This window comes from Macaca thibetana, chromosome 12 (genome assembly GCF_024542745.1).
Source record: "Macaca thibetana thibetana isolate TM-01 chromosome 12, ASM2454274v1, whole genome shotgun sequence".
NCBI classification, from domain to species: Eukaryota; Metazoa; Chordata; class Mammalia; order Primates; family Cercopithecidae; genus Macaca; species Macaca thibetana.
This window is the reverse complement of record NC_065589.1, coordinates 104484344-104499024: the sequence shown is the minus strand read 5'-3', so window position 1 is coordinate 104499024 and position 14681 is coordinate 104484344. Positions and strand designations below refer to the sequence as shown.

Here is a 14681-nt window from a genome sequence, read left to right as displayed (position 1 = left end):
AATATGCCCCCAGGGACTATATAATTGTGTCTTATTTTTTACTTAGACCAGTTAACTGTATGATGAATTTATTATGAATACAATTATTTGGTTGACAAAGCACATAGCACAAGTCTTATTAAATAATTGGGAAGAAAACAGTATTTGTTGCTAATTGGCAGATATTCTAAGTAGTATGCTAAATAAATATAGGTTATGCCATATAAAATTTTTAGCATCCTTACTATAGAGTCTTCCAGAATTTTAGCAGTTATCCTAAATTTCAACATGTAAATTTTTAAAATGTTAATTTAGAACAGAAAGGATCTTGAAGACTATTTAATCCAATTTTAACAAAAACAAAAAATGACCAGCTAAAATAGTTTTAGAAATGAACCTTTTTAGAAAATACTTTTTTTTTTTTTCAGAATTGAAATAGTATTTACAGATATTTTCCTAAGTACACTGTGCTGGAACCTAGACAACCAAGAAATTCAGAAATAAGGCTGAAATTAAGTTTAAGATTTGTTTTTTGTATGCTTGGTATCCATATGCTACCTGCTTAGTGACCCCCAAAAACAAAACCCAACATGACATGTATTTTAAATTTAGCATCAATCAGATTCGTTTTTGGATCCTGAAATACACATCTTTTTGCTGATATAGATAATTATACCCTGGGCACCGTATTTAGCATAGGTGGGCAAAAGGTACTTTTAACTAACATTCTTCATGCCCTCCATTGTTTCTTCCACCCCGCTCACGGATGCCCTTCCTTCTACAGAATCTCCAGCACTGCTTGCAGAAGAGGAGGAAGCATTGCACTACCCTTCCTAAAGAACTGCCTCCTCCCCCTCCCCTGCAAGTGGTGCTGTAGACAGGTAAGGCAGTTGGGTGCTACCCTTTTTGCACAAAACATAACTTAATCTTGCAAGTTCCCTACAGTGGTAAAAGTGGCCAGAGATAAGAGATTGGTAGCAGTGTAAGCAGCTCTGCCCTCTTTTCTCAAAGTGACACAGAAAACAGGAATTGAGAAATAAGTAGGAAAACTAGAAAACTGGTTAGTTTAATTTATCTTTTGAAATCCAACAGATTTTAAATACTCTGATAGTCTACAGACCCATGCCATTTCATGATATACAGGAAAAATATATGTACAGATAAAATATATATAAACAAGTATTTCATGAGGTTTAACTAGCTCATTTTTAAGGACACATCTTTTATCCCATCCTGTTTATCTTCTGCTAAGATAGCGTCTTAGTCCATTTCGTGTTGCCATTAAACAGAATACCTGAGATTAGGTAATTTTAAAAGAACAGAATTTTTATTGGCTCATGGTTCTGGAGGCTTTGAAGTCCAAGATTGAGGCTACATCTGGTGAGGTCCTTTTTCTCACATCATAACATGGTGGAAGTCATCACATGGTGAGAAAGACAGAGAAGAGGTGAGGGGAAGAGTGGGGGTTGATGGAGGGCAGGAGGGTGTGTGTGTGTGAGAGCAGGCCAGACTCGCTTTAATAAACCCATTGTCTCAGTAAACACATTAATCCATTCATGAGGTTAGAGTCCTCATGACCTCGTTACCTCTGAAAGGTCTCACCTCTCAAGAGTGTTGCGTTAGGTATTAAATTTCCAACATATGATCTTTGTGGAATACATTCAAATCATAGCAGATAGTCTTTCTGTTTTAAAATAATTATATATGATAGTGGGTGGAAGTTGGGATTTTCTAAAAAGCCCTTTCTTGGCAAAATGAAAAGTTGACTACCCTATTTCTGTCACCAGATTTTTAAAAAAATGACACCAGTCTATGAAAGTCAAAAAGTCTTTAAAACTCACTATTCTGGAAGATATTCATGTGAAATTCGACTGTTAAAAGTTTCTCACTTTGGAGCCAGTGTGGTGGGTGTTTGACTAGTTGATTAAAATGGCAAAATTGTAGTACTATGCAGCACTGGAAATTCCTGGCTTTTAGAATTAGTTGGAAAATTCAGATTTCAAAAACTGGAACCAATAGTTAGCTCTACATTGGAAGAGACCCACATTTTTCAGGATAGTCACAGATTAGATCCCTCAAATGTTCCTTGTCACTCTAAACTATATTCTTTGAGTTGAGCCAAAAGCAAATTTGAAAAAGGACTGTCAAATGACTGAGGTTTTGCTTTGCAACATGTAACAATTTTGAGGATTGCACATTTGCCTTTTTTTTCTTTTCTTTTCTTTTTTTTTTTTTTGTGAAAGAAGCATAAATTTGACCTCAGAAAAGAATCTCAGCCTTTTTCCTGAATTTTTTATTCTAGGTTCCATTCAGTAAGAGTATTCATTACCTGCATTTGAGTATGTAATAGATAAAACCAAATTTTTAACATTTTCTTAAATATAGGTATCAAGAAAATTGGAATCCATTGCATGTGTCAATTTTTAATTAGATCATTTCTGCTCTATAAGTAGTCTCTTGAATACTCTTTGGAGTATGAAGTGTTAATTATGTGTCTTAGTTAAAATTTGTGGTTGCTGTGATAATACTATGTAGATAGGTATGTCAATAATACAAATCTTCTGAATTGTTCTTGCTTATACAGAATACAAATATAATATCAATATCTGTGATAATATTGTCTTTATTTTTTAATCCTTTTATTACCTGATTTTTTTACCAAATTTTTAATTAAGTTATTTTGAATTTGTTAAGAGACAGTAAATAGAATTCAAGAAATCATTTCTGAAATTAAATACATCATCACATTTTGTAACTCTGCTGTATATATCATGCAAGCCATTGAACAGATCCAGTTTTTTCTCTATAGAAATTTCAAGAGCAGTGCTTGATATGAACAAATAAATGCTGTTAGGGTCTAAAGAGCTGATCCCTTACGAAACCTTGAATATTAACACCAACATTTTTTGTGTCTATATCATTAGGTTATAATGTGTAGTAGAATAGGGCAGTTGGGTAAGGATTAGTGAAACTTTTTTTCTCTTTATAGTTATTAAAATTTTAGACATAATTTGATTAAAAACTTGATAAGATAGGAGAACCTTTATTGGCAGATTTATTTGTTTATACAATAGCTTGTGGCTCCCATACTTAGAGAAACATCTCACAAGATTGTTGTAATAAATGCTTTTTGATCATAATTGTGTTAATGTTGCTAATTTTTAAAAATATCAAAAAAATATTGCACAAAGAGCCATAAAGAAAGGAATCTGGGCCAGGCGCAGTGGTTCACACCTGTAATCCCAGCACTTTGGGAGGCTGAGGCGGGTGAATCATGAGTTTGGGAGATTGAGACCATCCTGGCTAACACGGTGAAAACCCGTCTCTAAAAATACAAAAGATTAGCCAGGCATGGCATGGTGGTGGGCGCCTGTAGTCCCAGCTACTTGGGAGGCTGAGGCAGGAGAATGGCGTGAACCCGGGAGGCAGAGCTTGCAGGGAGCCTAGATCATGCCACTACACTCCAGCCTGGGCAACAGAGCAAGACTCCGTCTAAAAAAGAAAAAAGAAAGGAATCTGGAGATTTAGGAGTAGTCTTCCTTTCGTACAAGCCAGCACAATGTGGTTTGGAACACTTTGTTTACCTTGTCTTTAGCACGGTCTGAAGTCTCTTTATAAAATAAGGTGAATAGATTGGATGATTTCTATGACACATATGATTTCAAACGGTTAATATGTAAATTTAGGGCAAAAGTGGTTAATAAAAATATCCTCAGAAAAATAAAAATTTTCTGGTTTTTCTTTAGAAGTGTATGTTCATTCACATGAGATACATGTTTGTATGTTTGGATGTATTGGAACTTCTGAGACTTAATCTTCTCCAAACACTTTACATAATTAGACTTTGTGTTAGCATGTTGGTAGCAAATTTATTTCTGATTCTGTTTTCTGCATAGTTTACTGTATATATGTGTGTCCTTATTTATATTTTACTTAATAAAAGCCTGATGAAATATTGTTAAATTAATGCAGCTATCTATTGCTGCGTAACAAATGATCCCAAAACTTAGAAGTTGAAAACAGCAATAGATGAGTAATGTAGCACTTTTTGTTTGTTTGTTTTAAAGTCATTTACTTTGAAACATTTACTTACTAGTTAAGGTAGTGTTTTCTTTAAATGTATTTTTTACATGTATTAAATGTAGTGTGACATTGTTAATAGCATAGTAGAATTCGTTTTTTAAAAAAGTGATGTGCAGCCAGGTGCAGTGGCTCACGCCTGTAATCCCAACTCTTTGAGAGGTCAAGGCAGGTGGATCACTTAAGGTCAGGAGTTGAAGACCAGCCTGACCAACATGGTGAAACCCCTTCTCTACTAAAAACTACAAAAATTAGCCGAGTATGGTGGTGCACCCCTGTATTCCCAGCTACTCGGGAGATCTGAGGCAGGAGAATCACTTGAACCCAGGAGGCAGTGGTTGCAGTGAGCCGAGATCACACCACTGCACTCCAGCCTGGGCGACAGAGCCAGACTTTGTCTCAAAAATAAAAAATCAATAAAATTTTTTAAAAAGTGGTGTGCAAGACTTAGTCAGTAGTGTTTTAGGATATTCAGTATGTAGTCATCTTTTATGGGAAATAACTTAATCCATATTATATTGGAATCTCCATAAAAATAATACGTAATCATACCTACTTTTATTGATTATTAAGTAAATAAGGGTCTGCAAATTGAACTAAATTATATTGCTCTTGCTCTTCATCTTCCATAAAAGGTTTTCATGAACTTTAATAATTACAGTTGCTTTTGTGGAAGTTTTTGTACCTTAACATTTAAATCAGTTTAATATGTATTTTTATAAATTAGTTTTACTAGAAGTGAAACATTAGGAATAACACTTTAAACACTTCTCAATTTGCATATCATAGACTGTAATTTTATCACCTTTTTTATACTGTAAAAAGTCATTTTGACTTCTAAACAAAATACTATGTTTATGTACATATAGTAAAATTTAAATGTAGATAGGTTTGAAGTGTAAGAAAATAAAAAAGAAATTTATTTCTCCACCTCACAAAGGTGTATTCTTGTTTGAGTTTTTATATCATATTGTGGCTTTTCTATTGAGAAGTATTTTTGTAATTAATAATCAAGCATTCTGACCAATTGATAAGCCATTTATTTACATAAATTGAAAAAGATCTATATTCTAATTTTTTCATTTCTCTCCTTTAAATTGTGTTTTTAATTTCAGTTTCTAGATATTATAAATTTTGATTAGGAGTACATTGAATTATCCAAATAATCTTAAACATAAAAAAATTTGAAGTATAGACTTAAACTAATTATTGATATTACTTTGTGAAAGTGTTTTTCTTGCTGTTCCTTTTTTATTAGGTGAGTGTGGTCCAAGATTCAGTAAACATATCAGGACATACTAATACAAATACTTTGAAGGTGCCTGAGTGTCGTCTAGCAGAAGATTTAGGTAATCTCTGGGAAAACACAAGATTTACAGACTGCAGTTTTTTCGTGAGAGGACAAGAATTTAAAGCTCATAAATCTGTGCTTGCAGGTACTGTCTACTTATGGGGTAATATAGTACATTTAAAAAATACATTTATGCATAAAATAATGATGCATAATCTTGTTACAGCTCGATCCCCAGTTTTTAACGCCATGTTTGAACACGAAATGGAAGAAAGCAAAAAGGTAAACATGGCTTAAAGGCTAATATTTAATTTATATAAAGGTAAAGTAGTTGGGTGTATGTTTTAAAAGTAGTAGTGCAATGTTCTCATTGTCATACTGTGATAAGCAGGGAAAATTTTTATAAATAGGAAAAAATGTGTTCTATAATAGAATAATAGATGTAACTCAATGTGGATGTGCAGTGAATATTCCAGGGAACAGCTATTTTTTCTGCCCATCTGGTAGGTAAATTAGATAGTTATTATGCAAAAGGATAGTTATCCAAAGGACTCTTCTGGTCCATAGCTATTTGAGAAGTCTCTGTTCAAGGTATATATTCTGCTTTTGTAGACTTTATGGATTGATTTTTGGAGTCTGTTTTCTAGCAACAAAAATAACATAGATGACATCAGTATTATTGTATACCAACTGTAATCAGGATGTTACCTACTTGACTCCCGAAGATGTTTCTCTTTCACTTGTCATCATGAAATATAGTTATGTTAGAGATCAGAGGTTAATTCTTTGCTGTTTGCATAACTTGTGGACCGTACGGCTCTAGCTGGACAACTCCAGAGTTTATTCATGTGGCTCAATTTTATTCTTTCTGCAGAACTAGATGCTGCAATAAAATAACTGCTTTCTTTCTCAAATTTTGGTTTGGGGAGATGCTGTGATCAGCCTTCTGATCACTTCCAAGTTGGGAGACATCAATGATATCATATACTGTTGACATCAAGGGGTCAGAAAAATTTGCTGTCATTTAGTTAGATATTTAGCTTTATTGATCTCAGCAAAGAAACTAAATACAAAAACATGCAGTAAAAAAGCACTAGTCCTCTTTGGACTTGACTGTTTTTCAGGTAAGCAAGGAAGTGCCAGTATATGATAATACATGCCATTTTTGCAAATGGGAGAATTCTGAGGTAGTGGGCTTTGTTGTTACCTCTAGTAGCTTGCCCTACTTTTGATTAATTCTGGGAATAGAACTGTTTGTTATAGAGTCTTAGGTGTTGTATTAGGACCTAGGGATTCAACAAAGAAAGGGTTAATAGCCAGTGTCCTTTAGAATAGTGGTCAGAAACTTAACACAGATGTGTTTTATTTGGTTTATAGTTTTCTGTTTGTTTACTTGGTTTTTTTTTTTCTTAGCTGTTTTTAATTGAAAACTTGGGGCTCCTTTTTCCACATGGTGGTGCTTGGCTTGGTCTGAATATCCGGATATGGGCTGTCCAGCTGGCCACGGTTCCCACCTCTCTGATAGTGTATGCTTTTCCTCTTGGACTTGTCCACTTCACTTTGCCGAAGTACTTAATGAAGATGTACCTACCTCAATTTTAAAGTAGAATTTAGAAATATCTGTATATGTGTATTTGAGTTATACACTATTTTAGTGTAGATGTAGGGCTTTTAAATTACTGTCAAAGATTCACTTTGGTTCATTTGTGTGTGCATTTTTTTTAACTTTTTTGTGTTGTTTTTTGATATCAGAATCAAGTGGAAATAAATGATTTAGACCCTGAAGTTTTTAAAGAAATGATGAGGTTCATTTACACAGGGAGAGCACCAAACCTTGACAAAATGGCTGACAACTTGTTGGCAGCTGCAGACAAAGTAAGTAATTAGGTCTTAAGGAACCAAAATATACCCTCAAGCTTGATTTATATAGAATGCTGTCATCAAATGCAAACTCCAAATAACTGTATTATTTGTAGATGGCTCATGAGAGCTTTATGAAATACCATACAGTAGGGTAATCTGGAAATGAATTTTTTTTTTTTTAAGTCACGATGTGAAAGCATCTTGAACCAGAAAGAAGTGATTTTTTTCATGGGAGAGTAACCTGTAAACTCAGTCGTTTTGAGTGTATATGGACTTCCATTTAAAAGAACACACACAGTGGCATATGTAATTTTCAGGTATTTTTAGTCTTGAGATGTAGTGCATGACCTTTTTTAAAAAAAGGAAAAAATATTGGATATTATGTAACTTGATTCTCTCCATGTAGAGATGGTTTTTTATGATGACAGCATAGAAAGAGCAAAAACAATATTAACAATTTTATAATACTTTTTTGTAATGATTTTTTTGAAGGCAGAGAAACTGCAGAAAACATCAGAAAAATGTATAAGCCAATGGTTCTCAATCATAAAAGCACATTCAGTATACAAGTTCACATATGCGTGTATGTATGTATATATGTACTTATGCATGTGTTATGTGTCGATGGATGGTATATGTGTATATATACACATCATTTGAAAAATGTTTACTATTGGGGAAACTGGACCAAGTGTATATGGAATCTATTTTTTCTGACAACTGCACATGAATCTGTAACTGTCTCAATAAAAACTTAAAAACACCATTTACAATAGCAGCATCGTCAGTACTAAATACATAGATATACATTTGAAAAAAGAGGTTTAAAACCTGCACATTGAAAATTACAAAGGTATATTGTGTGATGCTGAGGTTTAGGGTGTGATTCACCCCATCACCCAGGTAATGATCATAGTACCCAATAATAGGTAAGTTTTCATTCCTTGCCTCGCTCCTTCTCTACCCCCTCAAGGAGTCCTCAGTGTCTGTTGTTCCCATGTTTATGTCCATTACACAATATACCTCTGTAACAAACCTGCACATGTATCTCCCTGATTTTAAAATAAAAGTTGAAAAGAAAAAAAAATTACAAAATATGCTAAAAGAAACTCAGGAAGACTTAAATAAGTACATAAATCTTGTCCATGGACTGAAAGTCTCAATATTGTTAAAATGTCAGTTGTCTTTAAAATTGATAGTAGAGTCACCATATTCCTCTCAAGATTCTAGCAGTCTTTTTTCTTTCTTTTTTTTTTTTTTCCCCCAGAAGTTGACAAGCTGATTTAAGATTTTATGTGTAATAACTTTGGGGAAAAAAAGAATAAAGTAGAGGACTAACACTACTTGATATCATGACTTACTATAAAGCTTTAGAAATTAAGACAGTGTGTACTGGTGTCAAGATACACAAATAATGGAACAGAATAAAGAATATGAATATGAAAATAGACCGTCGCATTATGAATATTTAATTTTTGACAAAGGTGCAAAGACAGTTTAGTAGAAAAAGGATAATCTTTAAACAAGTGGTACAGGAACAATTGAATGCTTACATGTGTACCTCAAACCATACATAACAACAACAAAAAAAAATGCGGCAGGCCTTGCATGGTGGCTCACGCCTGTAATCCCAACACTTTGGGAGGCCAGAGTAAACGGATCACTAGAGGTCAGGAGTTCAAGATCAGCCTGGCCAACATGGTAAATGAAACCTTGTCTCTACTAAAAATACAAAAATTAGCTGGGCATGGTGGTGTGTGCCTGTAATCCCAGTTTCTTGGGAGGCTGAGGCAGGAGAATCGCTTGAACCCAGGAGACAGAGGTTTCAGTGAGCCAAGATCATGCCACTGCACTCCAGCCTGGGCAAAAAAGCAAGATTCCATCTCAAAAAAAAAAGTAATGCAAAATGGATCATAAACCTAAAAATCTAAAACTTCTAAAACGAAACATAGGAGAAAGTCTTTGTGATGTTAGGTTAGGCAGAGATTTCTTAGCTGTGGCACCAAAAAATCTGTAAAAGAAAAAAATGATAAAATAGACTTCAATAAAATTACAACTGCTTTTCTTCAAAAGACAATAAAAAGATTAGCTACAAACTGGGAGGAAATATTTTGCACAGCAGATATCTAATGAACAACTTTTATTCAGAATATATTTGACTTTTGTATTCAGACTATATAAAGAATTCTCAAAACTCAGTTATAAGAAAACAATGTTATTTCTAAAAGTAGACAAAACATTTGAGCAGACATTTTCTGAAATAATGTCTGAAATACATTAAAAGATATTCTAGTCAAGCATGGTGGCTCACACCTGTAGTCCCAACACTTTAGGAGGCCTAGGCTGGAGGATCACTTGCGCCCAGGAGTTTGAAACCAGCAAATGCAACATAGTAAGTCCCTATCTCTACAATTTTTTTTTTTTTTTTTTAATTAGCCTGGTGTGGTGGCATGTGCCTGTAATCTCAACTACTCAGGAGGCTGAGATGGGAGAATTCCTTTAGCCCAAGAGGTCGAGGCTGTAATGAGCCCTAATTGTGCCACTGCACTCCAGCCTGGGCAACACAGCAAGACTCTGTCTCAAAAATAAATGATACTCAACATCATTAGGTCGTTAGGGAAATGTAAATTCAAACCATCATGAGATATTCCTACATATCATTATAATGGCTAAAAGTACAAAGACCATACTAAGTGTTCTCAAGGATGTGGAAGAATAGGATTCTCATATGTTAAAGACATGGAAAAAGTAGGGTTCTCATATGCTGCTGTTGGAAATGTAAAATGGTACAACCACGTTGGAAAAGTGTTCAACAGTTTCTCAGAAAGTTAAACTTAAACTTACACTGTGATCTAGTGAGTCCAATTTTAGGTTTTTACCTAAGAGGAAAGAAAGCATATGCCCATACAGGCACTTGTATATGACTAACAGCTTCATTTGTAACAGCCAAGAACTGGTAACAACCCAAATATTCATCAGCAGTTGAATGTGTAAAACGTTTTGTTGTATATCTATGTATGATGGAATAAAAAGGACTGAGCTATTGATAGGCAATAACATTCATTATTCTCAGAATAATTATACTGAATGAAGGAGTCAGACAAAAACAAATATGTAATATATGATTTCATTTATAGAAAACTCCAGAAAATGCAAAGTAATCTATAGTGATAGAAATCATATCAGGGGTATTACCTAGGGTGGGGCGAGAGGGAAAGATTACAAAGAGGTAGGGGGAAACTTTGGGGGACGATTGGTATATTTACTACAGTGTTAATGATGGTTTTATGGCTGTATAAACTTACCAGAGTGTGAACCTTATGTGTACTTTATTGTGTGTCAGTTATACTGTAGTAAAGCTGCTCAGCATGTTACATAACATACACTAATAACTGCAAGAATGTTTAGTGGTTGTAAATATGATTTATTTGACATTATAATGAATTCATTCTTCAATACTGAGTGGTGGCAGCATGCAGTATACTTGGTGGTACACATTAGTGTTTGAAGTAGTAGAGAAGTATATTTATTAAGAATACTGAGTAATAAGGTAGCTTTTTAGAATAAATCCTACTTTAAAAAATACACTTATGCAAATTGCAGTTTCCTAAACAAAATTAGTCTTTTTTCTAAGTACATTCATTTATATTTTCTTCATATTAGGTTAAAACAGTAACTTAAAGAATTTTAAAATAATTGTAAAGAATAATCTACTTTACCTTTATTTTCCAAGTTACAAATGTATCATGTATTCAGGAACTTAGTTGGAGTAAATGTTTAATGGTTATGTTTTCATTTTGGATAGTATGCACTGGAACGGCTGAAGGTCATGTGCGAAGAAGCTTTGTGTAGTAACCTCTCAGTAGAGAATGTTGCGGATACCCTTGTCCTTGCAGATTTGCACAGTGCAGAACAGTTGAAAGCACAAGCCATAGACTTTATTAATAGGTAAGCTATGCTTATATTTCAGTGGGCATGACACCTTCAATATTTTTTCACTGGACTTTTTTTTAAGTATGTTTAAATCTTCAATGCAGGTGCAGTGTACTTCGACAACTTGGGTGTAAAGATGGGAAAAACTGGAACAGCAAGTAAGATGATATCAGTTTCTGACTTAAAGTTGCTCTGCATAAGTGAAATTAAATGTTTGCATAGCCTTTTGTTCATCTACAATAAGTATGAATCCAGATGTCATATGAAGCAAACTGCCAGTTATTAAAAACAAACAAACAAAGACTACTTAGTGGATTCCTGAGGCTATGCTCCCTTGTAGGTCAGCTTCTAATGCAACCTCGGATAGATGCTGTAATATCTTAAGTGCATAATGCCATGTGGTATATAGCAGAGTCCAGGTATTGCTAGAGATCCAGTCCGTGCCCCTTCAAAAAACATTCCAAAAAGTGTGGGAAATAATTCATTTACTCTTATGAGGAATGTTACCCTCCAGATTTGCTGAGAAAGCCTTTTTGAAGGCTGACTCACTGCCTCTTAGGTTAGCCAGGTACCTTGAGTAATATGTTATATTAGACTAGCTTCCTAATATTCCAAAAATGGTAACAATTTGATATTCCCTTTTCCCTAGTGAACCTATAAGGAGTAGGATAGTTGCTATATCTTCTAAGACTGGATCTTGTGAATATGAGCATACTCTTGTGAATATGAGCATACTATTCTACTTTTTCCCTTCTCTTATTTTTCATGACTTTAATATTCTTTGTAATTATCTGAAATCAAAATGGGGAGTCAATAGGTTGAAGTGTTTGCTTCTGATTTTGATTAGTTTTGCCTATAAACCCTTAAATTTCACTTCCTCAAATTATCAGAAGTTGATATAAGAAACTGGGAAATTTTTTTTTTTTTTTTTTGACGGAGTCTCGCACTGTCGCCCAGGCTGGAGTGCAGTGGCACAATCTCGGCTCACTGCAAGCTCTGCCTCCTGGATTCATGCCATTCTCCTGCCTCAGCCTCCCGTGTAGCTGGGACTACAGGAGCCCGCCACCACGCCCAGCTAATTTTTTGTATTTTTAATAGAGATGGGGTTTCACCATGTTAGCCAGGATGGTCTCGATCTCCTGACCTCGTGATCTGCCCATCTCGGCCTCCCAAAGTTCTGGGATTATACAGGCGTGAGCCACCGCACCCGGCCAAATATTTTAAAGAATGAAATGAATTAGTTTATTGACTTAATTATTTCCCATTGCTTTAATCTGTTTTGATATATGTGAAGTTGTTTAACTGAGTTCATCCTATTAGTTTGTAGATTCTGTTTTCTGAAAGTAAAAAAAAAAAAAACTTTAAAATTATTGGTTGTCTTATATAATATGTTGATCAGTGTATGCTAATATGATATCATCATGGTATTTGATCCTAGAGAAAAATTGTTTTGCGTTTAAAATATATTAGCATCAAATGTCAGTTTAGGATCCTTTGTACTTAGCCATTTTCAAGCGCTAGTTTTACTCTTAAGGAAATACTTTACATTTTATAACTTTTTCAGTGTCAAAAAATAGCTTGTTTTGTACCCCCTTGGAGAAGCTGTATTCATATTCATCAATAGATATTTATTAATAAATGAAAAAGGTATAATAGGTATCTATGTGATTCTAAACAACTAATTGAAATTTTGAACACAATGACACACTGGTATTAGGCTGATGCAAAAGTAATTGCAGATTTTGGCATTACTTTTAATGGCAAAAACCACAATTACTTTTGCACCAACCTAATAATTTGATGTTTGCCAACTTAAAAAATTGTTTTGTTGGTATCAGCTACTATTTAGTTCAGCAAACATTACTCTAGTATCTTCTGTGTGTCAAGTACAATGCTAGGTAGGGTACTGCATATAAAAATAATTTCAAGAGAAATTCTTGGTCCTGAGAAATTTATCTAATATAGATAGATATATAAATATATCATTTCATTATAATATGCTAAGTAATACAATAGAAGAATATGTACAAGCACTTGACTAACCCTGGAAATTTAGAAATGGCTTCCTAGAGATTGCTGAGTCTTAAAACACAAATAGGAGTTAGCAGAACTAAGAAGGAAGTAGCAAGCATTGCAGACAGAAGGGACAGCATGAACCAAAGTATAGAAGCGTAAAGTAGTAGTTGATCATTCTTTTGACAGATACTTATCTTTTATTATCCAGTAAATTCCCAAGTTACAGTGCACAGTATAGAGAATACAGTGGTGAGCATGACATATATTTTCCCTGCCTTCATGGAGTTTATGGTCCATGAGATTGATTAAACAGGTAATTGCAATAAAGTGTGATGATAGAGAATATGTAGCATACCCTTAGGAGCATATAGCAGAGACTTAACCTAATCTAGGAATCAGAGAAAGCCTTTTCAAAAAATTGTTATGAAACTAAATACCAGAAATATTGTAGAGGTTACCATGGTAAAGAAGAGGGAAGAGAGGAAGAAAAGTACACCCCAGAAAAAGGGCATGAGATGTGCAAAGTTTTAATAATGAGAAAGAGCAGTATACTCTGTGTGTGTGTGTGTGTGTGTGTGTGTGTGTGTGTGTGTGTTGCGGCGGGGAGGTAGGTAATAAGAAGCAGGAGAAAGTAGGCAGAGGTCAGATCCTGAAAGGCCATGTAAAATAACATTAGAATTTTTAGATATTCATAGTAGTAGGTGACCAGTAAAGGGTTTTCACCCAGAGTGGGACACGATTAGTTTTGCGTTTTTAACAATCTCTGCATGCAGGGTGGAGAACGAATTGTGGGGAGGTTACGGTGGCGATAGTAGTTGAGAAACAAGGTTGAATACAGGTAGGCTAGTTGGAAAGTTATTGGAGTAGTTCAGGCAAGAGATGAGCGGTGGAAATTAGACTTGATTGGTGACAGTGGGGCTAGAGAGAAAAGAAAGTAAGAAATATTTTGAAGGGAGAATCTAGTATTTAGATATGACTTGGATGGTAGATGGCATAAAGGAGAGAAATGAGGCAAGGAAGGGTAACTAGATTTGTTGCTGGAGCATTTATTTACTGTTACTGTTTGGTGAGAACATAGTGTACATAGGGTACAATAAGTAGTTCAGTATCAGAGTATAAAATGCCAGATCATGGAAGAGGGGGTTGGAAGTGTGGGTAGAGTAAGAAACCAAACATAATATGATGCTGTATTTGTCTTTCTAAAGAACTTGGATATGAGCAGTGGGGAACAATGAAGAGGGCCTCATATATTTGTGTTACCAAGGTAGCATTATGGAAGCTCGGTTTGAGAGGCACAGGAGACTAGAAGACCACTTAGGAGTCTGTTGTCATAATCCAAACGTGAGATGATGTGGGCCTTAAACTGGGATTCAGGACATCTCTGAAGCCTTTCAGACCTTAAAATAAGGTTTTGATGATTGGAGAGGAGAGTCTATGGTGACTCCCAGATTTCTAGCTTGCATCACTGGATCATGGTGGAAGTTTTAGCTGACTGGAAAGGTAGGAGGAAGAATTTGGG

General features: G+C 34.7%; 2 protein-coding genes across 6 annotated transcripts in view; one reads left to right on the top strand and one right to left on the bottom strand.

Moving 5' to 3' along the window:
- Positions 1-14681, bottom strand: part of HNMT (histamine N-methyltransferase) — a 1236603-nt gene that overhangs the window by 746145 nt on the left and 475777 nt on the right. The window lies entirely within an intron of this gene.
- SPOPL (speckle type BTB/POZ protein like) overlaps positions 1-14681 on the top strand; it is a 65456-nt gene that overhangs the window by 45939 nt on the left and 4836 nt on the right. For 3 of the 5 annotated variants that reach the window (XR_007718144.1, XM_050750988.1, XM_050750989.1), the window contains 5 exons: positions 5318-5495; positions 5577-5632; positions 7103-7225; positions 11019-11161; positions 11251-11304. Coding sequence is in view for 4 of the 5 variants with exons in the window: in XM_050750988.1 (XP_050606945.1) it covers positions 5318-5495; positions 5577-5632; positions 7103-7225; positions 11019-11161; positions 11251-11304 (554 nt within the window). In the remaining variant the exon portion in view is untranslated. Of the gene's footprint in view, positions 1-763; positions 861-5317; positions 5496-5576; positions 5633-7102; positions 7226-11018; positions 11162-11250; positions 11305-14681 lie in introns of all 5 variants that reach the window. The other 2 variants (XM_050750991.1, XM_050750990.1) reach the window with 1 other exon arrangement.